The sequence below is a fragment of the Narcine bancroftii genome, chromosome 7, assembly GCF_036971445.1.
Source record: "Narcine bancroftii isolate sNarBan1 chromosome 7, sNarBan1.hap1, whole genome shotgun sequence".
NCBI lineage: Eukaryota > Metazoa > Chordata > Chondrichthyes > Torpediniformes > Narcinidae > Narcine > Narcine bancroftii.
Window position 1 is genome coordinate 169,926,688 of NC_091475.1, and position 25,508 is coordinate 169,952,195.

At 40.5% G+C, this 25,508-nt stretch overlaps 2 protein-coding genes across 4 annotated transcripts in view; both read right to left on the reverse strand.

The window, feature by feature from the left end:
* The window catches only part of cwf19l2 (CWF19 like cell cycle control factor 2), a 119,329-nt gene extending 103,071 nt beyond the window's left edge, over positions 1–16,258 (reverse strand). For both annotated transcript variants that reach the window (XM_069891247.1, XM_069891248.1), the window contains exon 1: positions 15,606–16,258. In XM_069891247.1, coding sequence (XP_069747348.1) covers positions 15,606–15,821 — 216 coding nt within the window. In that variant the 5' untranslated portion in view covers positions 15,822–16,258. The remainder of the gene's footprint in view (positions 1–15,605) is intronic.
* Positions 16,259–16,353: 95 nt separating this feature from the next.
* The window catches only part of alkbh8 (alkB homolog 8, tRNA methyltransferase), a 35,966-nt gene continuing 26,811 nt past the window's right edge, over positions 16,354–25,508 (reverse strand). The window contains exons 9-11 of one of the 2 annotated variants that reach the window (XM_069891250.1): positions 21,454–21,722; positions 19,366–19,515; positions 16,354–17,219 (exon numbers count right to left, since the gene is read on the reverse strand). In XM_069891250.1, coding sequence (XP_069747351.1) covers positions 16,674–17,219; positions 19,366–19,515; positions 21,454–21,722 — 965 coding nt within the window. In that variant the 3' untranslated portion in view covers positions 16,354–16,673. The remainder of the gene's footprint in view (positions 17,220–19,365; positions 19,516–21,453; positions 21,723–25,508) is intronic. The other variant, XM_069891251.1, reaches the window with a different exon arrangement.

A 25,508-nucleotide genomic window follows, 5' to 3' on the forward strand; every position in this document is an offset into this window, starting at 1 on the left:
AGCCTTGGGTAAATCTTTAACGTAGTCTTCAGCTTGAATATAACTGGTGAAGAAAACACTGTTGATCTGGAATGAATACTTTCAATGTAGCTGGATAACAAAGCACAAATCAACCGTTATCATATAAAGCCTTCTTAACTGGGCTAAATTCTTCCCTTTTCCTCAAAAGAGATTGACTCAAATTTGGATTTAAAAAAAATCTTATCGCCTTCATAATTCAAAGGCCCATGTTCTCTAGCTCTTTGCATTGACAGTCCAATTATCTTCTCCCTATCCTGATAATTAAGAAATCTGATCAATATAGACCGAGGTCTCCGATTCGGTCCCAGCTTTGGACAAAGAGCCCTGTGTGCTCTTTCAAACAAAATCTTCTCTTCAAAATTGTCTTCCCCAAACATTCAGGTATCCAATTCTGAAAAATTTATTACATCCTGACCTTCTTTAACTTTGGACATCCCTACAATTTTAAGGTTATTTCTTCTGCTATAATTCTCCAAGATGTCAACCTTCTCCAATAACTTTTCATTCATAGAGACCAAAGCAGTAACAGAATCTTCAGTGACATTCACTCTTTCTGCAATATGCTGAACCTTTTCACAATCACCTTGCATTCTTTCTTCTAACTTATCGACCCTTTGTGAAACATTATTTATTGGTTTAATCAAATCCATTTTAACTTGTTGTAATTCCCCAGTTAAAAATTTGAAATTATTTTCCATAGTACTTTCAAGCTTCTCAATTTTATTTTCAATTTTAATCATTTTTTCTTAAAATAATCTTGACCTTGCCTTTAAATTTTTCTTCATTTGTAGAATCGTTAGAATCCTCTTCTATATCTGGAAAATCATCTTCTTCTTGTTTCACAGCTGGGATTCTAGACTGGCCCTTTAAAAGGTATTGAAGATTTTTTTTCTTGTTTTTTGGTATCCCCAGCGCCCATGCGCAACTCTTCCTACATGCACAGTGTAGATCCAGTTTCTGAAATGGTGCTATCTTTGCGAAGAGATGGCTCCGTGAGATGGTCCCTCGCCGGGGCTGTCTCCAACGGTCCCAGGAGATACTTCAGCAGCCAGCTTCATTGATGAGGTAGGCCCAAGTTCTTTTTCCTTTCATCCTTTGCGTTTTCCTTTTGGTGCAATCTTCAGGTATCTTTCTTTGCATGGTGGTATTGTTTTTTTTTAAAAAATCAACAATAACTTTAGGTCAACTTTAAAATAGTTTTGATGAGTTAAATTTTATTTAATTAGCACTTTTTTTTGTAATTCATCCGGGAGACGCGAGTATGCTGTGTCCTCTACGCCATCACATGACCTCCCCCATTTCCATGATAACCAATCCAAAATCCATAAAATACACCCAAAAGTGTTCAGGAACCAAAATCTTTGTGGTCCAGCATTACCTTTTAGATCTCTACTGAAACAAATCATTTATGGTAGTATTTTATACACTCTTGAATTTAACCTGTCAAAAATAGAAAATCAAAAGGTTTTTATTGCAGATAGGAAATTGTGGAAGATTGTAATCAAATAAAGGAGATGCACGAGTTCCTTCTACAAGGACGTCATTAAAATGTTGCTCCATGAAATGAACCTGATAAGTGGAAGTAGATTGTAGATTGACTTCCAATCCAATGCTCTACACAGAAACCATACCACTCTGTGATACAGCCGGCCAGGATGCTCTCGATAGAGATCCTGTACAAAGTTGACATGATGGTGGTTGGAAGCCTCAGCCACCTGTATTCTCGGGAAGTTCAGTTGCTGTTGCGGCTTCTTAAAAAGGGAGGCATTATGTGCCCAGGTGTAATGGAGGATTAAAACCATGTACTCAGATGCTTTTTGCTTATGTGGAACTGACGACACTGGGTCCACACGCAGGTCACCTTACTTTCAGAACTAGCAGATGTAATTAAACTCAGCCATGGGGACTTATCTGAAGATACACTTTGAAATGGAATTCCACCGTGAGGCCCAGGGAAAGCAGTTGTCAAATACGACTCTCTGAAATTGACGTATTGGTCACAACCTGTCTTGCTCAAGAAGTTTTAATGAGTCCTTGTATCTACGAGATAAACCAGGATATCATAGCATCCTGCTCCATAATAATTAATCTTCTAAATTGTAGAATAGTATGCTCAGCTTTGATTTTGACTGACAAATGTTAGAGGGAGTGGGTGCATGATTAATTGTTTTTGGGGTATAAAAGTCTGTGGTCCTGCTGCTGAAGTTTAGACTCTCCGAGGGGTGGGAACACCCCTTGTCAAGAAGGAAGAACAGCCAGAGTCCGAGCAACGTCCCAGTCGGGGGAGGTGGAGAAGCTGCTACCAGCGCCCTGACAACCTACTACAAGTGTGCAGTCGTTGCCTCGCTTCGGCAGTTGGGACCAGTCCAAGCGTTGATAAGTATAGTTGGGAAGGGCTTGCATATTGTAGTGTGAAATCAGCTTTTGAATTAGTAATAAACATTTGTATAAACTGAACTGCTCTCGATGTGTGTGTCTATTTTCTTTCGGTAGCTCAAACACTGTGACCAATCTAAAATGAACAAAATGAGAGGTATAAGTTTACCCAAGACAATTGGCGCTGCGAGCAGGGTTGGTCTCAAGATGTTTCGCCGAAAGAAAGAGGTGAGCCCTGAGCAGTTCTTGATTCCTGGATGGACTTCCAAAGACGATGGGTTTGGCATGTTGGCCAATACCCTGTCTTTGTTGGGACCACCCATTAGTTGGGATGAGAAGTTAGACTCATCAAGTGCACCTCTGGGAGAGCGGGTTGCCACTCTCCTTCGAGAAAGTAAATTTCCTGATAAAAAGGGAATGCTGACGAATGGTTTTTGGTTGCTGGCCACAGCATTACGCCACTCCGTTCAGCGTGAAGCAGAATTAATTCAAAGAGAAGTAGAATCTCAGTGCAAAAGAAAGCAATTAGAGGAGGAGCTGGAAGTCCTGCGACAATGCTGTTCCATGATGAGCGAGATTGTTCGTACCAGTCAGAACAGAGCCAAAGAATGGGAAGATAAGCATGTCCAAATGATTTGCCGTAATATTAAACTCCGGCAGCAGCTCTGTGCAGATAAGGAAAGGCATGGAGTAGAACCCGATCCATATCGTATTCATGCCATGATAAGGAATGGTGACGATCCTGATGTAATTGAGGATTGGGATGGGAATATCTGGAATGACAATGGTAATAATGCAGATACTCCTCAGCATGTGTCTAACATACTACCCTCTCCATCTGCTGTTCATGCCCGCCCTATAAGGCAGCAGATTTCCCAAACAGACAGAAGGGGGGATGATGTAAGGGTAGAGATGGAAGGGATAGATACCCCGGTTTCCCATGTGGACCCAGGGGAAAATACCCAAACCCCTGCTTATGCTCTATGGCCTACTCCCTCTGTTGGATGGCCTCCACCTCCTCCCCTAGACTGGGTGGAGGACCCTGTGAGCCAAAGTGGGAACAGGGGTCGGAAGGAGTCAATGATCCGTGATTTCTCTGTAAAAGAGCTGGCTGCCATTGGAGATCGATTTAGGCAAAAAGCAGGGGAACATCATCCCCAGCTGCTGAGTCCTCCTGGCCCAGCTGTGCTTTCTGCTCCCACTGCTGCTTCTATCGAGCTGGCTTCTCCTGCTCCAGTTACTCATGATGAGGTAAAACAATGGGTTAAACAGGCTCTTAAAGATAACAATAGCATGTGGTCCTGGAAGCCCCCGAACCCTTCTGAAGCCTGAAGGTGTGGGCAGGATTCCCGTGTCTACTCCATCGAGACACGGCGCACACACGGGGATCCGCGGCCCTACATACCGTTAACAATCCACTGGGGTGGGGGTAATGATCGCCAATACTTGGCTTTGGTCGACACCGGTGCAGAGCACTCGGTAATTCCTGGTAATCCAGACCTCTGGACTGGACCGGCCTTTTGAATAGAGGGGTTGGGAGGAGCGGTCACCCTGGCAAAGGAAATAAAAGTCTGTGCCATGGTGGGTGATAGCCCTTCCCCTGTCTGGTTACATGCCCTGGTGGCTGCTACTGACGAGTGTATCCTGGGTATTAATATGTTGGCCGGTATGGCCCTTAATACTAGCCAAGGGGGATTTGAATTTGGAATTCGAACTATTACAAAAAAACTAGTAGTGGGTCAGGCTAAGTGGGATCCTGTGATGGTGCCAGCCCCCATGAAACCAGTGTGCATTCCACAATATCGTCTCCCTGGGGGGCAGGAAGAGATTACTGCCACCATCGATGCTCTGCAAGAAGAAGGGGTAGTGAGGCCCGCAACGTCGCCCTTTAATAGCCCTGTTTGGCCGGTCCAGAAGCCGGACAGCTCCTGGAGAATGACAATTGATTATCGTTTTTTGAACAAACATGCCCCACCACTTGCTTCAGCAGTTCCGGACATTGTCACCCTTATTGAAAACATTGCTACTGGGAACTCAGGAACACGGTATACTGTCATTGATCTTGCAAACGCCTTCTTCAGTATTCTTATAGCTGAGGACTCACAGGATCAGTTCGCCTTTACCTGGAAGGGGCGCCAGTATACCTTCACCCACCTTCCAGTATCGCCTTCCCTCTCAATTCACCATTATATTGATGATGTGGCCTCCTGGAGCCTCTGGCAGAAACAAGAGGGTCGCTGAGTCCCACTGGGATTCTGGTCACGTACCATGCCTGAGGCTGCCACTCGTTATTCTGTTTTTGAACAACAGTTACTAGCCTGTTACTGGGCCCTGCTAGAGACTGAAAGAATGACAGGTGATGCAGATGTTCAATTGCGACCTGCACTTCCTATAATGAATTGGGTCCTGGGTAATGACGCTAATCTAAAGATCGGGCGGGCTCAGCAGTCTTCTATTGTTAAATGGAAGTGGTATATTCAGAGTCGTGCGACCAGAGGGCCTGAAGGGGTGGGCCGCGTACACGAACAGGTGGCTTACCATCCCTGGTCAGGAACTCACTTATCGGAGGAGGGGGATGGTGGCTCCAGTCAGTATGCTGAGTTGAAGGCAGTCATTTTACCACTAAATCCCCATGATCGCCCTCTTCGCCTGTTTACTGATTCCTGGGCTTTGGCTAATGGACTTGTGGTATGGATGCCTGATTTGCAAAAGAACAACTGGATGATACATGACCGCCCAGTATGGGGCAAAGAGTTGTGGCAGCTGTTGTGGGATGCTTCCCACCACCGTGAGATAACCGTTTATCACGTTGATGCCCATACCAATATGGCGACTAACATGACTCAACATAATGCAGTAGCAGATCAGCTTGCCACTATCAGCTGTGCTGATACCATCCCCCTGGCTCGATGGGCACATGAACAGAGTGGTCATTTGGGGGAGAAGGGATCAGCTATGTGGGCCCGTACACATGCTTTATCCGTCCATCAGAATGATGTCCGCATGGTCGTACGTACATGCCCAGAATGTCAGCTTGTGAAGTTCCACACCGTTCCACCTGGTCCGCATGGCCAAATAAAACGGGGTGCTCACTCAGCTGCGGTCTGGCAAATTGATTACATAGGCCCCATGCTAGACTGTATGGGTAAACATTACGTCCTAGTAATGGTTGACACCTTTTCGGGCCTGGTTTTTACTTTTCCCACCAAGACGGCTGACCAAGCTAGCACTATCCAAGGACTAAACCATTTGATTTATCGTTATGATGTTCCAGAGGAGATTCACTCTGATAATGGCTCGCACTTCTCCAGGAAAGCAATCTGTGATTGGGCAAATGACAACGGTATTTTATGGGTCCACCATATTCCTTATTACCCGCAGGCTGCTGAGTTAGTTGAACAAATGAACGGCTTACTGAAGGAACAAATTCGTTTGTTAACATCACTGGGGACCCAGAAGGGATGCTGCCATGTGCTGCAGCAGGCAGTCGACAATTTGAATCATCGCCCTTTAAAAGGATGATTCCACCGACTTCTTCACGCTTCTGAATTACAGCCTATTCCAGAGGAATAACAGTCATTGCCCCCCATCCCCGAACTAGAGAATGTTGGACAAAAGGTATGGGTGGCACCACCAGGTAGTGGCCCTCCTGTAAAAGGGGAAATAGTGACACCTGCCCAGGGTAACACTCGGTGGGTAGCTATTGAGGGACAGGATGATTTAGTCTGTTTAAACACTGAACGCTTATGGTATCGTGAGTGACATGTGTCAGACTTACTTGTTCCAGGTTCTCCATTTTACACTCCTGGTGATCTGGCTTAACAGCTGCTTTGATGCCAGCAATTGGATTTGTAATGTCGAGGACATTCCAAGGGAGTTCCCCGTGGGAAACACGGTCCGATGCATTACACCAAGGAAGTCCTCGGTCACCAGCCTCAAGTGCAGCTTATATAAATATGTTATTGTTCAGCATGTTTCAAAATCTGTTCGTGAGCTCCAGTATCTGGGTAGTGTGGCCAACAAGGATAATTTGAGCCTTGGTTGGAATCCTTTCTCATGGCTAACTGCTACATTTGGGGGAGTGGGCCACACTATCCTCCGTTGGTTGCTCGCGTCATTGCTTATCTTTGTAATTGTTGTTTTGATTTCTCTTTTTTCGCTCCCTCTGTACTCAAATACTGGTTAGGCCTCGCAAATGACAGATTGTGACCAAGGGGTGGAATGTAATGGAGGATTAAAACCATGTACTCAGATGCTTTTTGCTTATGTGGAACTGACGACACTGGGTCCACACGCAGGTCACCTTACTTTCAGAACTAGCAGATGTAATTAAACTCAGCCATGGGGACTTATCTGAAGATACACTTTGAAATGGAATTCCACCGTGAGGCCCAGGGAAAGCAGTTGTCAAATACGACTCTCTGAAATTGACGTATTGGTCACAACCTGTCTTGCTCAAGAAGTTTTAATGAGTCCTTGTATCTACGAGATAAACCAGGATATCATAGCATCCTGCTCCATAATAATTAATCTTCTAAATTGTAGAATAGTATGCTCAGCTTTGATTTTGACTGACACATGTTAGAGGGAGTGGGTGCATGATTAATTGTTTTTGGGGTATAAAAGTCTGTGGTCCTGCTGCTGAAGTTTAGACTCTCCGAGGGGTGGGAACACCCCTTGTCAAGAAGGAAGAACAGCCAGAGTCCGAGCAACGTCCCAGTCGGGGGAGGTGGAGAAGCTGCTACCAGCGCCCTGACAACCTACTACAAGTGTGCAGTCGTTGCCTCGCTTCGGCAGTTGGGACCAGTCCAAGCGTTGATAAGTATAGTTGGGAAGGGCTTGCATATTGTAGTGTGAAATCAGCTTTTGAATTAGTAATAAACATTTGTATAAACTGAACTGCTCTCGGTGTGTGTGTCTATTTTCTTTCGGTAGCTCAAACACTGTGACCAATCTAAAATGAACAAAATGAGAGGTATAAGTTTACCCAAGACACCAGGTCAGTTCATTTATGAAATGGGCATGGAGGAACTTGGTGTTCTAATAACTTGGTAGTGGAAATAGTAATGTGTAGTGGAAGGTGGTCATTCCTTGACCTCCTGAAGTCCACTTTCATCTCTTTTGTCTTGTCCAGGATGAGACTCAGAGTTAGTCTCACACCACATCATGAAATTTTCCTCTTTTTTTATGTGGTGTAACTCTTCATTATTGCTGATGAGGCCAACTACTGTTGTGTCACCTGCAAACTTGAGGACTCTGTTGGAGCTATATCTAGCATTGGAGTCATGGATCAGTTGCGTGAACAGAAGTGGGCTGAGCACACAGCCCTGAAGTACTCTAGTGCTTGAATCTAGTTACAGAGTGGCGTGTTTGGTTTAGTCCCAGCAAGGACAACTCCAAAAGTCTCTGGAGAATGAGTGTATTAAAGACCGAATTGAAGTTGAGGCGCTGTTCTGCAGGTGGATCAGGATGAAGTGGAGGGACAAGGCTACAGCATCATCAGTGGAATGGTTTTACCTACAGGCAAATTGAAATAGGTTCAGTATCTCTGGGAGGTACACCTTGATGTATCTATCACCAGATGCTCAAAGCATTTCATAATTGTGAAGGTCAGAACCACGGAGCAGAAGTAATTGAGGCCTGATACCATCGCCTTCTCTGATACTGGAATCTTGGTGGCTGTTTTGAAACCCGCGACAACATTGGGACTGTTGCAATGATGTGTTAAAGATGCCTGTAAGAACTTCCCATCAGTTGGTCTGCGCAGTCCTTCAATATCCATCCAAGAATATTATCGGTCCTGCTGCCTTGTGTGGGTTCACCTTGGATAGAGCTCTCTTCACCTTAATACTACTCAATACTTTAGTTATGTATTTTTATAGGCACAAAACCAAATTATTCATGCTTCCTATTAACATATGGTTCAACTTGAACTTCTCTCTTATCCTGTCATTGTTAAAAAATGCCAGATATAATTAGAATAATGTTCTAAAATATGCTATTTATTAAACATACCACTGATTGATATTTTCAGTTCCAATGATCAGAAAAACAGAAGTGACAAGACCAGTAATATGCAGTATTTGTCCACGGTTTCTCATAAAACCTCCTAGAATTGCACAGAATCAAGTTTTATAAGCTTTACCTCACTTATTGTATTCTGCATTTAATTTAGGCTCTCTTTCCTACTTTAATTTTGACTATTCTATAAAATTGCTTACATTTGATTGGGAGTTTAGGAATTAATTCCACAGGTAACAGCTACCTTCTAGATCTAGAGCATAAATTGAGTGCCATGAATCACATAAAAGCCTAGGAAGGATGATATTTAACTAAATAGTTAACTCAGCACATTAAGTGGAATACACAAAAGTGCTGGAGAAATTCAGCAGATCCTACAACATGCAGAGAGGCAAAGATACAGTGGACATTTTGTAGATTTAAACAGAAAATAAGATGTTCTATAGTCAGTTAGCATAATATCTTAAGTTTGACAAAACTTGTGAAACATTCCCAGATGAATAGTGCCACAAGCTGGATAGTGGGTGCAATAGCAAGTTTAAGCTAGGGTCTTGGCTATCATTGAACCTTCAACATTTATAAGTGCAAACTTCATCAAGCGGTTCAAACAATATACCAAAGAATCCAGAGATCTTTCTCCTAAGTAACATAAAAAATAAAGAATTTGGAATTGACTTGGAGGATGCACAAAAAAGATTTGTTAAGATAGCCCTAGCCGTAGCAAAAAAATGTATTATGTCAACCTGGAAATTGGAAGATAATTTGAAAATACAACAATGGTATATAGAAATGAATAAATGTATTCCATTAGAAAAAATAACATATAGTTTAAGAAATAATATTGAAATATTCGAACAAGTATGGGAGCCTTACATTAAATACAATAGCGAAAACCTACCGGGAACAAACATTACCTAAGTTGATGGAAGGAGAAGAAAAGAAAAGAATGGACTCAGTAGAATTTCTGGTGTATTTTTGTTGAATGACAACATTGACTAACTGAATTAATGCAACCTAGATTGTATAACTAAAATGGATGAGAGGGGGGGGGGATGGGGGGGTGGCTTGGGAGGAGGGAGGGGGGAGGGAGAAAAAGTCACTGTAAATGTGTGGAAAAGAAAAAGTGTATATCATGGCTATTGTGATTTATGGTGTGAAAAATAAAAAATTAAAAAAAAAAAAAGCGGTTCTGCAACAACAACTTAAAATCAATCAAAGATGTTTTCAAATTATAAAATTACAATAGTTGGAAATATAACATAATAAAATTAAATTAGTAGAAATTTAGAGCAGAATAGTAGAAACATAGTTGCTCAGGTATGTCTTCTCCTAACAGATGTTCACAAATATATAGGGTGTATATTCCACCATTTTTTTTTACATTCACTAATGCAGAGAGGTTATCAAAAAAGAATCAATTCTCCAAAAAGCATGAAGGGAAATTGGTTTTTAAAAGCTCAGGTGCTTTCAGAGTACTTGGAAAGATTTGGTTGCCACAGCAGGAGGGTCTATAAGACGTATGCAATTACAAATATTTAAATAGCCAAAAATCTGTGAAGATGGTAGGGCAACTAAATAAGTTGATTAAGAAAAGTTACAAGATGTATGGCTTTGCAGAAAAGGTCAGTCGGCAGTGGCCACAGGGGTTACAGACTCCAGGGAAGTGGAGGACCGGCACAGGGAATCAAAAAAAAAATAGGGACACCACCCGCCTCTTTCCCCCCCCCCCCCCACCTGAGAAGGAGAAGGAAAGGAGATGACCCATGGGACGGTGACCATGGTGGCAGATCATTGTGGGGCTCTAAACCTGAAAGACCCACACAGAACCTCTGAATTTATTTTGGTATTTGATCTAAACAGAGTCTTCCCATATTTTATGGGATACAAATGAACGTGGCAGCACTTAAAAGTTGCTACATTTTGAGTGTTTTGCTAGATTTTTGTCAGCATGCCATGGAAAGTTCCTATCAATATTAAGGTAGCTCAAATTGACTCCTAAAATCAACCCCAGCATCAAAAACTTTAAAACTTCAATCTCTAGAGTAACAGTTTTCTTTTTATTGGACTTCAAACCATCACTTTAAAAACACTAAAAACAGCAAATTCTATAGTCTTGAGCAAAGAGGAGCTGGACGGACTCAGCAAGTCAGGAAGCAATCATGGATAGAAATCAATAATAAAATCTGACCTGAATTTTTTTTAAATACTTTTTTTCCCCATAAATATACATTGAAAAACTCTCCAATTTTAAAATGCATCTAAATTACCTTTTCCACACAAAAAAACCCATCCCTTTCACATTTAAATCCACACACCGTTAGGGCTCATATTTATGTTGCTCATCAAAAATTCTATATGGCGAAGTCACTTGCATTTGTACTATAGCAGCATTTATTATTTTTTTTTAATTATATTTATAATTACAATCGGGGCCCCTATATGATCCAAATAGGGCTGCCATATCTTGATATTTGTGCTTTAAGTTGTATGTAATTTTTTTCCAGAGGTATGCAACCATACATCTCAGCAGTACATCGTGCTATATGTATTGGGGAGTCAGATTTCCAAGTAATTGCAATACATTTCAAAGCTATGAACAAATAAGATTTGGAATTTAGTTAATTTATTGCTTATTTCAATATAGTTGCCCAAAAGATAAAGCTCTGGGTTGTCTGTGAAGGCCACCCTTGTTATCCTTATTAATAATTCAGTAATATCCTGCCAGAAAGGTCTCACCATCACACATGACCACATAGCATGTAAAAACAATCCTATTTCTGTCCTTCACCTAAAGCACATTTCTGATATTTCAGATTTTGATTTATGCAACTTCTATGGTGTAAGATAATAATTGGCGTAGGAAATTATATTGCATTATATAATCAGTGTCTTGCACTTGTAACTGATGTCATACTATCCAAACATCAATCAGACCAACATCTTTCCATTTTTGAAACACCTAGATCTGACTCCGATCTCTCTCTTGATCTCTGTAAACCTGCTTTTGCACTTACATTCAGGAGAGCATAGTACATCTTAGTTATAAATTTAGGTGTAATCCCCAGCCAAATCATTTGTTCCATTTTATTAATTTCAAGTAGGGCCAAACTTGGCCCCCATCTTTCTCTTAGGAACAATCTTAGCTGGAGAAAACAAAAGAAAGTCCTATTAGCTACTCAGTATTTATTTCTTAATTGTTCAAAAGCCATAAAACAAACATCAATTAATCTTATTCTTTTATCATACCATGAATTCAATATTTTGTTACCCAGATTCATAGGCAACAATACATCTTTACATAATGGTATTCTGAATACTTCCTGCTTTTTTTCCAATACACTCATTTATATCTTGCCATATTCTAATCAGATGTATTAATATCGAGTTATCTGTCTTTTTTGTTATTAACAACATTCCATGTAAAATACATAACCAACATTTTGGGCTTGAGCCATTCATCAAAGTAGAAAATGCTGGCAAACTTCCAAATAAAAGTGGGGGGGGGGGAGGGCAAGGCAGGAGATGATAGGTGGAGAAGGAGGGCTGGGTCAGCAGCAATGAGGGAAAGGAGGGTTAGTAGGGCTATGTGGGTGAAAGTACTGGAAGGACAGGAAAAGGGGGGAAGGTGAAAGAAAATGTATGCAGGTTTAATGCAAACCAGAAAAGTTGATGTTCATGCCACATGGCTGGAGGGTGCCCAGCCAGAAAATAAGGTGTTGTTCCTCCAATCTGCAGGTAGTCAGGGTGGGACTGTACACAAGTGTGGGAGTTCGACTCAGAATTGAAGTGGTTGGCCACTGGGAGATCACTGTGGTTGTGATCAGAAAGGAAGTGCTGGATGCAGTAGATAAGTCCTCTGGATGTACAAGTGAAATGTTGCTTCATGAGGCAGCCCTGATGTAGTCGTCCAAATACTGGAGAAAGAGTTGAGGGTCCAAAGGCCTGACCAGTCACCCTCTACCACCACCCTCCTCTGTCTGGTAGAACTTGTCCTCACTCTAAATAACTTCTCCTTCAACGCATCGTGCTTCCTCCAAATCAAAGGAGCAGCCATGGGTTCCAGCTACGGATACTTGTAGGCTTTGTAGAGTAATCCATGCTGCAAGCCTACACAGGCAAAACATGCACGAACTTGAAAGCACAAACCTCCAGATTCAAGGACTGTTTCTTTCATGTCGTTATTAAATTCTTGAAAGGACTTATTAGAAAATGATGATGCCCCTGCATTGTTTAACTGTACTTTTCTCTACATCTTGCGCTTCATTCAAGTGACATAATACCCTCCTTTTTGTTTTAATGTTGTATCCCGCTGTAATTATAGGTTGACTAACCTGGGTTGTGCTAGACAGCAGTAGGTTAATTTGCCATTGCAATTTACCCTTATTGAATGGGTAGAATCCAGTTGAGTTGAGGAGAATGTGGCAAGAATAGAAAATCAGTATGAATGAGTGGATGATGGTTGGGGCAGACTCAGTGGGCCAAAAGGCCAGTTTCTGTGCTTTCTATGTCAGGTCGATTAGCTTTCATTTGAAAGATATGGTTGTTAAAGTCCACACATTGGCAGCTGGCATTTAATTAGATAAATGCAGCATCATGCACATTGACAAGGGCAAGCATGGGGCCCATCTAGTTATCCAGCTAGGCACTCTCAAATCTGCGCTGTTATTAACAAACATTTCTCTTTATGACAAATAAAGACCAACTTCAATATTCCTGCCAGATACCTGAAACAATATCCTAAGGAACTTTGAGAGATGGTTAAATGATGTTCCAAGGCAGACTTGCCTGTCAGAGTTCTCCAATGTCTGCAATCGTCAGTGAAGTTTGCAGACATTCACAATCGTGTTATTGTTTAAAAATTAACCCTATGGGAAACATTTTAATGCATTGGAATGTTATTAATTTAATTGAATGCAAATAATCTGAATATTGCCTCTCCTTCTAACAGCCATGAGGTTCACTGAAGTCCACAGTTGAATATCTGACACAGTCTGTCAATTTTTTAAAATAGTATACAGTAATCTCTCTTCATTACAAACAAAAATGCTCAGCTAATTTAGTTCATTGAAAGCAACATTAAAAAAGGCAGGAATATATTTTTGGAGCAAGCATCACCATCAACCTGCCTGAGCTAACCACATCAATGTCACAGCAAGAAAGTTCACTAGAAACACTACTTTGTTAAAACCATGAGGAACTGTTCTCAAGGTCTCTGACTAACTTTTATAGATGCAACATATAAAGTATCCTCCTTACATCAATGCTTGGTACAGAAACTGCTTTGCTCAAGACTGCAGAGTTGTAAACATAGTTCAGGCCATCACACAAACCAACCTTCCTTTCATCAACTCTGCCTATGCCTTCCATTGTCTCAGGAAAGCTGCTAACATGTTAAAGAACCCACCTCAGTCATACTATCTTCTTCCCCCTTCTGGCAGGTCAAATACACATATGCTTGAAAGCACACAGCTCCAAGTTCAAAGAGTTTCTTTCTTGCTGTTGTCAAACTCTTAAATAAATCTCTCACATGCAAAAGATGATGCCCTGCACAGTATTTTTGTTTAAACTGTACTATTCTCTATATCCTGTACCATATTTCTCTGCCCTCTACAGTTTTATTTGTTATTATTGTACTACTTGCTGATCAAATTGACTTGCCTGGCTAGCACACAAAATGAAACTTTTTATAGTATCTCAATGCATGCTACAAATTGGCAAGCCACAAAAAATGCAAGTTATTACATGAACCTGGAAATTAGAAGATAACTTGAGAATATAACAATGGTATATAGAAACGAATAAATGTATTCCATTAGAAAAAAAAACATATAATTTAAGAAATAATATTACAATATTCGAACAAATATGGGAGCCATACATGAAACACAATAGAGAAATCCTACCGTGGACTTCCACCACATAAAATGACAGAAGGAGAAGATAATGAAAAGAACTGACTCAGTAAAATTTCTTGTTTATTTTTATTAAGTGACAACATTGTTTAACAGGTTTAATGTATCTTATAGTTTGAACTTTAAATAAATGGGAAAGGGAGTGAGGGAAGGAGGGAAGGGAGGGGGGAAAAGGGGGAGAAAACGACACTGTATATATTTAAGAAGAAAAATGTCTGCATGTATCTTGGTCAATATGGTTTATAGTGTGAAAAATAAAAAAAATTTTAAAAAATTATATAGACCACCAAGCAACCATGAGGAGCCATTCTAGGAGATGGTGGCAAAGCTAAACAAGGATGAAACTATTTCATTAACCCAAAATAAAATCCTTGAAGCTTAGAAGTAAATTTTGTAAATACAAGACATTTCTTGAGCCAAAAATGCCATACCTGAACTGCTTTAACTTCTTCTAATATCTTGCACATTTTATTTTTGTAGCACAGTGAAACAGCCCCCCCCCCCTCTTCTATTTTATTATTGCAGTACCTGCTCATGCCTCCCAACTCCAGTTCAACCAGTGACCCAAATTCCTGGCGCTGTCTGAGTGGATTTTTCATTCTTCCTCTGATAATGTGGATTTCCTTGAGGTCCTCTGGCTTCTTCCCAAATTAATTTGCCCCTATAAATTCCCAGTATATACAAGAAAGTGGTTGAACTTCAGGGAAGTTGGTTAGAAGGTTCGTAGAATTTTTATTGGAATGGTTAATGGTAGCACAGACCGAGTCGAAGGGTCTGTTTCCGTGCTGTTTTGCTAAGTATAAACAATCCAAGACTCGGACACGGAAGTATCTATCAAGAACCAGGTACACAAGTTTTGTATTCAAATAACCGGCGCGCTTTGTGCCTTTTCAATTTTTCAGCTGTTGTTAACGTTATTAAATGGTCAGTTCGTTGCATTTACTGAAAATATTGCGAAAAGTGTAATCATAATCAAATAAAGAAGCTACGTTTAAGAACATATTACCGGGCGGCCACAAGTTCGTTCTGAGGTGAAATCCCAGTGTTTGGAAGTGGAACACAGTTCTAGATTGTGTGGGGTTAGTTAACCTGCGGCTGGTGAAATTTCGTGGGCCATTAAAAGAAGCCTGATAGGAATTAGTCCCCCCGAAATGCCGTGATGCGCAGATTTAAAAGTGAAGGGATTTGGGCCGCAAACTCTGATCATCATTAGCAAGGGCTTCTCAAGAGGCTCCATCGTCCGAAGACGTGCGAAACTATCGAGGAAATAAATACCTTGGCCGCAGCTTCCTCCCTTACTCTCCGCTTAAATTCTCTTCTTTCCTTAATTGCTTTCTCGCTTTCAAATCGACCTCCGTACTCCGCCATGCTCGCGTCGCAGAGATAAATCCCCTCGTAACTCCTCACTTTACGGCAGTCGCAAACAAACTGGGGTGAAGGAGCCCCGCAGATGCGCCTGCGCACCCCGCATGACGACGCGGGGGACACCATCCAGTTACCATTCAGGTCCGCTGCAAAGAGCGGAAGCCAGATAATTCAGTGTATGAGGCCATTCGATCAACTTCCCAGCAACTCATCAGGTCTCGATAAAGTGTTCCGATAGGAAACGTGTACCGTTCATTATCTCCCACTTGCTGCTTAACCCGCTGAATTCCTCCAGTAGATTTTCTTTTGCTCCCGATTCTAGTACCTTCAGTTTCTCATATTCTCCTAAAATAACTATACTGATATAAATATTACTTGCATTAAGTGAATACGTCTAACCTTTTAAAACTTCCCAAAGTTCTTTACAGGCACAAAATTTGACAGAGCCACTAAATAAGTTGCATTCAGAAAGATTAACCAAAAATGTGTGAGGAATGTACATAGGGAGTGGGAGGAGAGGGGGGAAACAACTCCATAACATTTTCACTTTCCATAAATTGTACATTCAAAATTAAAGATGGTTGGTTAATGCCAAAAACTGGAGTATTGCATATTGAATCAAACAATATCAAACAAAACAGAATGGATGAAGATTGGGTTAAAAAACGTCACACTTCATTGTTTATTTTCCCATTTAATAACAACTGGGAGAAGTTCAGCTATTACAGCCTCTCGATGAACACAAAACAAATTCCCCCAAGATCGCAGGCAAAGCTTTCAGATTGCTCCAAATAATTCTCAACAGATAAAACAAATGGATTTGAATATTTCCCATCTTCAAAAGTGAACTTGGTACATTTATGTAGTAGATAAGTTTCTTGTGTTTTCATTTTCATTCATTAAATATCCTGAAGGCACTAAACATGAAAAGCATGGGCTTAAATCATTAGTTTCAAAATCCAATGTTACAATAGCATTTTAGCATTTTTCAATTATGACACACCAATTCCCTTGATCATAATAACTCTGCACAATCCGAATATTTGATATCCCTTTACATAGCTTTTCTAGTTCTCCATCAGAGAAAACGTGATAAAAACGATGGTAAACTGCACGTTCTCTGACTTCAAGTGGCTGAACTGAAACACCAGTGTAATTTTGACCTGTACCTCCTTTTAAATGCCAAGGAACAAGCAAATCTTGAGAATCAAAGGAAGTTCTGTTTGTATGAACAGGGAGTGTTTCACTATTTTGTTTATCTGTTGCCATTTTGGAAGCATCTGGTAACTGCTTAAAACAAGTCGTATTCATTTTACTATCATCTTGATTGATGTAAGAGTGTTCATTTCCTGTTTGCACTTTCATACAATTTGTTTGGGATTGAATTGCTTTTCCTCTTCTGCCCATAAGATATTTAGATTTTATTTTGTTGTGTTCTTGTTCCATTGCCCAAACATAAACAAGTCCCTTGCCTCCTGGCCTTAGTAGTCTCACAATCTCTTTGACAGCTGAGAGTCTCCTTTCCTGAAATTAAAAAATACTCTAAATAAAACCCAATCTAAAATAGAGCAAATGTTGTACATTTTGTTGTTACCAGTTTATAGCAGCACAAATATAGCAAACTCATGAAATAATGTTCATCACTAGTTACCCACTGTTCAATTTAGATGCACTCATATATCACAGGCAAAGGTTGGACAAGTGACTTTCTAAAATACAAGCTCTTTAACTTTGTACCTTTATTAATTTGTATTAAGCATAGATTAATTAATGTGCAAGGACTAATGTCTTGGAAAAAGCATCTTAAATATTTAAAATTTAATTAACTAGACAACATTGTCAAGTGTACAATAGACTAATCAGTATTATAATTACAAGAGAGGGCAAAAAGTTGAGCAAGTTCCAAAACTATTGGTGATGGAAAAAGTGGATAATGCTCAACATTTCTCAGGTCAGTAACAAATATGATGTTTATAAATCAAAGTACAATATAGATTGATGAAGGGCTTACAGCTTTTCAAGATGTTTTACTGACTCCAACTACTGTATGTTTCTTGCAGTTTACACAAAAATGCTGGACAAACACAGCAAGTTAGTGTTCTTTATGTAGCAAAGATACAGGCAACACAATTAACATACTCGTTAGCGCAATGCTGTTAGTGTCAGCGATCAGGACCAGGTTCAAATCTTGTGCTGTAAGGAGATTGTATGTTCTCCCCATGTCCAAGTGGATTTTCCCCAGGGTCTCTGGTTTCCTCCCACCATTCAAAACATACTGAGGGTTGTAGGTCAATTCGTTGTAATTGGACAACACAGGCTTGTGGTACAATAAGGCCTGTTGCTGTGCTATGTTTAAATTCAATTTAAAATTTAAATTTATATATAAACAATGTTTTGTGTCAAAACCCTTCATCAAGTTATCAACAAAAAGCAGACGGATACCTGTAAAAACTAAAAATAAAAAAATGATGGGTGATATGGGTGGGAGGGTAAAAGAGGAAAAAAAGCCTAAGGTGATGGGGAGGGGACAGCTCTATGAATGGAAATGGGTAGAGAACTGGAGAAGAGAAGACCAAAGGATGGGAAAGTGAGGTAAACAGGGGAGTGGCTTAACAGAAACTGAAAAAGTCAATGCTAATGCCATCTGGTTAGAGAATGCCTAGATGGAATATTAGGTGTTTATATAATTCAAAATTTGCAGGAAAGTTAAAAAGCAGGGGACTTTGGGCAAGAAATAATAAGGACGACGACTTATGACTAAAAGTTCTGCCACCAAAAAGAGCAAAGATAGGTTATAAACAAAAATAAACTGAAGGGAATTGAACAGGAAACATATGCACAGTATACATAAAGAGCCATTATAGAAGGAAGACTTACAATATAGGAAGGTAAAAGCTGACCATTTAAGGAGAATGACAATTTTGAAATTAAGTAAAAGGATCCTATCAACTCTTGCACACTCAGTGTTGAGTTAAAAGAATATTATGTCAGACTTAGAAAGTACAGGCATTGGTGTGCCACAAGGTGCTGAGATAAAGGGGAGGGGGGAGGGAGGGGAATTCAAAATAACAAGGTTTGTTGAATGAACATGGAATTTCTGTGAAGTTCTAATCAAAGGCAAAGAGTAAAACAAAGACTGTAGATGCTGGAATCTTGTGTAAACAAGGAACCAGAGCGTCAGACTACATTAAGTAGAAATGGTCAGTCATTGTTTTGGATTTGGACAGTTTATTGAGACTAAAGAGAAAAGGGGTCAATAAAATTGAGTGATATTCCATTTCAAGACTGAGATAAGTTTACTCTAAGGTTAACAAGATTAGAAAAATGTTGCCATTCACAACCATTTATAAATCTTTTCTCTTTAAACAGAAAGAATCATCACAAATGCTGTATTTTGAAACTCTTAGATCGTACAGATTATTTATTACACCTTCCTCTAGAACATATTTGGAGCAGAAACCATTCCATTTTTACATACCTTGATTAATTTTTATAAAAGTTTGATGTATAGTACAGACAAGTTACTACATCATGTGAATATCATCTTGTCAAGCCAAATGAAAGGTAAAGTATGAAGTTAAATATTTTATAGAAAAATATTCATTAATAGTTCAAACTAGGCATGCACAAATCAAAGAAACAATCCCTCAGAAAAATAGTTTATGGTTACCTCTGTTGAAAAATGATGAACAACTGCTATAGAAATACAAGCATCAAAAACGCCACTACGCAGGGGCAGAAGCAAACCATCACCGATGAAGACCTCAAATTTTCTCTCTCTGCAAATATCCATAAGATTTTTGCTGCGATCACAACCAATCTATTTAACAAGAATGAATAAAATATTCTACTTTTGAACATCTTAGAAATGAAACTTAAGCAATTGCACAATTCTAAAGACAATCAGTTTAGCAAGCTGGTATTAAATATAGATAAGAGTTTTTTTAAAAAGTTTGAAAACCACTGTTAATCATACCTAAATGACTTGTTATGGCACGGTTTCATGACTCCAAAGGAAATGGGCCAATGACAATTTTTCTCAAGCAAAATATTGAGTCTAGAGCAGTGATTCTCAACCTTCCCTTCCCACTCACATACCACCTTAAGCAATCCCTTACTAATCACACAGCACCGATGGTATAGGGATTACTTAAAGTGGTATGTGAGTGGAAAGAAAAAGGTTGAGAACCACTGAAGGATAAAATTCGGTTTTGAGTTGGAGTCAGTAAAACATCTTGAAATGATCCAAATAGATCAATTAAAGGGCAAGGTTCCAATATGAACTTAAGAATCATCAATAATGTTTGAAAGGCATCTTTCCAAAAAAATGTTTCTAAACTAGGGCAAGTCCAGAACATGTGAACCAAAGAAGCATCACTAATTTTACATTTGTCAGAGGATTTATATCTGAATAAAAATGAGACAATTTAAGACACATGTACTCTATGAACCACTTTAAATTACAACAAAGTATCATGCACAAAAGGAGGTAGAATTAATCAGATTACAAATAGAGTCTCACACCTGGTCTGAGAATGAAAGATTCAAATTCTGTACCTAATCGTTCTTGATTTTAACTAACAAGGCATTCTTAAATCAAGCAAATTATTATATACAAGAGATATTAAAGCTTTATGAGAAAGGTGTAAACCAAAGTGTGTCAAGAATGTTTGCCTCTCAATGAAATTGAAGTATATCAGATGGTAGTTTTAAATTTAGATATACAGTAATAGGCTATTTCAGCCCACAAGTCCATGCCACCCAATTTACTCCCAATTAACCTACAACCCGGGTACATTTTGAATGGTGGGAAGAAACCAGAGCCCCTGGGAAAACCCACACATACACAGGGAGAATGTACGAACTTCTTACAGAGTGTGGGCCTTGAACTCATCTCAATCACTGGCGCTGTAAAGGCGTTGCACTAATCGTTATGCCAACCGTGCCGCCCCGGTTTTTATTTAAAATCTTGCAACCATGGGGTCTGCACCCATGATCGGCAGCAGTGATGACGGGTTGCAGACTCCAGGGAAGCAGAGGTCTGACACAAGGCACCAGAAAAAGGGGAGACAATTGCCCTCCCACCACCTGAGAAGAAGATGACCCACAGGATGGTGACGACAGTGATGGACAGGTGAGGGGTTCTGCAGCTGAAGAACCGACACAGGCAGTGAGCTGCTGCTGACTCGAGGCGAGGAACCAATGGACGCTGCGGGCTGCTGGATACTGGCTGAAGGAGTACCAGGTGTCGGAACCAGGAAGTGGAAGAGTGCCAAGGATGTTGAAGGGTTCCTAATGGTATCGGAGGTTCAAATCTGGAGCTTGGATTGCCATAGTTTGGACTAGATTCTGTCTGGCTGTGTGGGCTGTAGGAGCACTGCACACGAATCCACAGACACTCAGTGACTCTGAACTCTCTTTTGCTGTTCTTTCTCTGACTGTAAGGGCACTTCAGGCAATTTTTGCCGAAGGTGAATCGGTCTGCCTTCCAGTAAACAAAAACAATTTTGTGTTTCTTAAGAAGGTAATGAATGCAGTTTGGAGAACTTCAAAGTTTAAATGCATTTTTTTTATAGCATGGACAAGGAAAAATGGAAAATTATGAATAGATCTGACATTATGTAATAGGATAGAATGCAACTTGGTTCTCTCCATGCTAAAATTCAAAAAGACTTTTTCTTTGGAGTCTTATTGGGAAGTTTAAACACAAAATAGCTAAGCATTTCACATCTTTAAAGATTAAGAAATATATATTTACCATGAACAAGTCCTTGTCAACTCCTAGATATTTACCATTGCCACAACCAATATCAGCCACCAATGCTCCATCTGGTAGTGCTTTGAGGAATTCAACCACCTTTGGCCATGGGGTATGCCTAGTGTTGCTGAAGTGCCCAGCAATCTCATCATAGACATCATGCACATACTTATGTTCTAGCTTTGAAGCATCCCCGTCGCTGATTGGAACTGAGGGAGGGGGATCTGTATATTTGCAACCCAATTGACTATCACAGACTTCTGGGTAATCTGTGGACAAAAGCAAAAAATTTTTTCATAATGAATAGATTTTGCAACTAGTATTAGAACTAAAAGAAAAATCTCAGATATAAAATTTTCATATTTTTCCATTTACTGTTTTAAAAAAATACTGCATTACATATCACTCAGAAATCAAGCAGAATGTTACTTTTTCCACAAAATTCAATGCTTTTGATTTCTGAATTTCCTCCACCTACAGAGTTTGCACGATTAATAGACAACATCCATAAGATGAAATGAGGAGGGAAAATAGCAACTTTTCTTAATCTACTCCAGTGATAGTATACAAGGTAGACTGGCCAAGTAGATTAGATCATATGGGAGACAAAATTAGCTTAGATTCAAGAGATGGAGGTGGTAATGGAGAGTTGATTTTAAGAATTGAGGGACGTGCAGCTCAGCTATTGGATGTTCTCTCCGACATCTTTATCATCTCCCTGAGAAGCGCTATTTCCCCAACATGCTTCAAAGCCGCTACCACTGTCCCTGTGTCAAAGAAGTTGTCTGTGTCCTGCCTCAGTGACTAAGTATTATCGTGTTAAGAATGTTGATCGACAGAGGCAATTCAGGCGGCCAGGACATGGTCCCTTGAAGAAAGATCTGACAACACAGACACAGGGGTGGCACAGGTAAAACTAAAACACCAAGCCTGGAGGCCTCTATTCCCCAACATCTTCCTGGCTAATGGAGTTTTTAAGAAAATAAACGTAACCAACTCAGAGCCAAACTGCAGTCGTAGAGGGACATCAGGGATTGCTGTGTGATGTGTTTCACTGAGACATAGTTGAATGAGCGCATTCTAGATAGAGCACTGCAGCCAGGGGCTTCACCTTCCACTGCTCCAATTGGACACCAGCATATGGCAGAGATGGTGGCATTTGCTTCAACATTAATTCATCGTGGTGCACAAACATAACTTGTCTCTCAGTCCTGATTCCCCAACCTGAAACATCTGGCGATCAAGTGTCATTTTTAATTTCTCACTACTGCAGTCAAACATTTCCATCTGCTTCAAAAGGGCATCAATCATACAGCTGCCAAAAAAAGATCAGGGTGAGCTGCCTCAATGACTATGGCCAGTAGTACGCACGCCTTCTGTATTAAAATGCTTTAAGAGGTTGGTCATGGCCAGAATTAACTTGCATCTAAGCAAAGACAAGGACCACAGTAATTTGCCTATCACCACATCAAGCCACAGCAGATGCAATCTCACTGGCTCTCCACTAAACCCTGGATCACTGGGCAACAACATCAGGCTGCTTTTCATGATTACAGCTCAGCTTTCAACACCATCATTCCCTCAGTATTGGTCAACAACCTTCAAAACCTGGGCCTCTGTTCCTCCCTCTGCAATTGGATCCTTGACTTGTTCTTTGGATGACCACAGCCAGTGTACATCAGGAATAACATCTCTTCCTCACTAACAATTGACACAGGCGTGCTTAGCTCTACTCTCTCTCCAACCATGACTGTGTGGCGAGGCACAATACAAATGCCATCTACAAATTTGTTCATGGCCCCACGGTTGCCAGTAAAACCACAGACAGCAATGAGGAAGAGTATAAGAGCAAGATAGATCAGCTCGTTGGGTGATATCTTGCACTCAAAGTCTGCAAATCTAAGGAATTGATTGTGGGTGGACTGAAGGAAGGGGAAGACAGGAGAACACAAACCAGTCCTCATCGAGGGGTCAGCAGTGGATAGAGTAAGAAACTTCAAATTCCCAGGTGTCATCATCTCTGTAGAACTCACCTGGGACCATCATGTCAATGCATTCATTAAGATGGCTCACTAGCAGCCATATTTAATTAACAGTTTGGGGAGATTTGGCTTGTCACCAAAAGGCCCTTTTACACTGAAAAGTAGTGTTATTGCTGTATACACGACCTGTCTTTGGAAACCATCTTGGTTGTTCACACAGAACAGAAATAAAGCCAGGTTTGCAAATCATTTTGCACAGCAAAACAGCTTTCCGGGACATGGAGCACAGCAGCATTGGTGCCTAGTGTGATGTTTTGTTGTGTTGAGAAAAGAATCTGATTTAGTGGGTCTGGACACAAGGGTTTGCAATCACACATAGCTTTTATTAACACACAATTATAGAAGAGTGTGGGAAAGTGTTAACTGCAATAAAACACACACGCACAATTTATAAAGGAGCATGGAAAAATGTTACAAGAATAAAAACATACATGCAAAGTTTATAAATGGTTGACTATTTCTGATGATTTAAAAAATTTTCAGAGAGACTTTCAAACCTTAAAAAGTACAATGGTTATGGCTGCCGAGATTAAGGTTAGAGAATGGTTTTGCATTATAGCAACTGCAGCTATCTGCAAACAAATGCATGCCAGCGAATTAAGTGTTTATAAATGTTCTAAATAGCACCCCTTTAGCACACTTTTATAAGACATAGGAGCAATAATTGTGTACTGTTTAACATTTTCCCACACTCTTTTATGAAATGTTTTATTCCCATAACATTTTACCCACAAACCCTGATAAATTTTGTGCGTGTTTTATTCCCGCTATAATTTTATCATGTTCTTCTACAAATTGTTGTGTGTAAATAAAAGCTACATGTGATTGCAAACCCTTGTGTCCAGACCCTCCAAATTCGATTCACACAGTCAGTGCTGACATTCACACTCTATGTGCCTAATAGTGTCCCCTCCTCTACTCACTACTGATGATTAACCTTTTCTGGTCCGTGTGGAGAATGTCTGCCAAGCTGCCCGTCTCCCCTCTGGCGAGCCTTGCTGTACTAACATTGGGCTGTGAATTATCTCTACCATTAAGGACATGCCCCTTGGAGTGTGTATGCACCTATTGTCTTTCATTATTGTACAATGAGTTTCTGCTAATAAAAGCCATGATTATTGTTTGACCACATCGTCTTTGTCTACTTCATCAACTGGCACTTCAATTTTATTAGCAGAAATGGATGCAGCACTCAAGCCAGAGCGGCTGATAATCGACCAGTCTGCCCAGAGGGCCAGAGAAATTTTCAACCACTGGATTGCTTGTTTCGATTACTACATGGCTCGAAACAACGTGGTCGATGAGGCGATACAGTGGGGCCACCTGAACTCTCTGCTGGGTGAGGTCCCTTTCGCCGTAACACAAGGAGCTACCACTCTGGCTATAGTCAGGGAGCGTCTAACTGCTTACTATGCAGTGCCACGGAATGTGGTGCTTGCTCGACACCAGTTGCTGACTAGACGCCAGAAACACAGGAAAAGTGATGCTGCCTTGACACGGGCCCTCAACTCACTGGCAAACGAATGTGATGTCAGGGCAGTCAATGTGCAACAACACCGCAATGCCCTGAAGCTGGATGCTTTTGTCAAAGGGATAGACTCGTTACATCTGACAGAGGCTGCTGGAGACCGAGCCCTTAACCTACGACCAGGCAGTCACTCTAGCCAAAACACTGAGAAGTGCCTTGAGGTCCAGTGAAATGCTAGAAACAGAAAAGGAAACATCCAGGAGTGCTGGAACCCTGATGGAAAGAAAAGGGTGAACTCCTGAAAAATGCTACTTCTGTGATAAGAGCTGGCTCCCCAGACAGAAGTGCCCAGCTCAATTTGCTACCTGCAGCTATTGTGGGAAACTTGGCCACGTCACTAAAGCGTGCAAGATGAAAAGTATTCCCACTGATAAGAAGAAGAAGAAGAAGAAGAAGAAGAAGAGAAGCACCAAGAAAATGCATCCTGGAGCTGCAGGTATGGAAGACAACTGTGAAAAGGGAATCTGCAGACGAGCCTGCTGAAT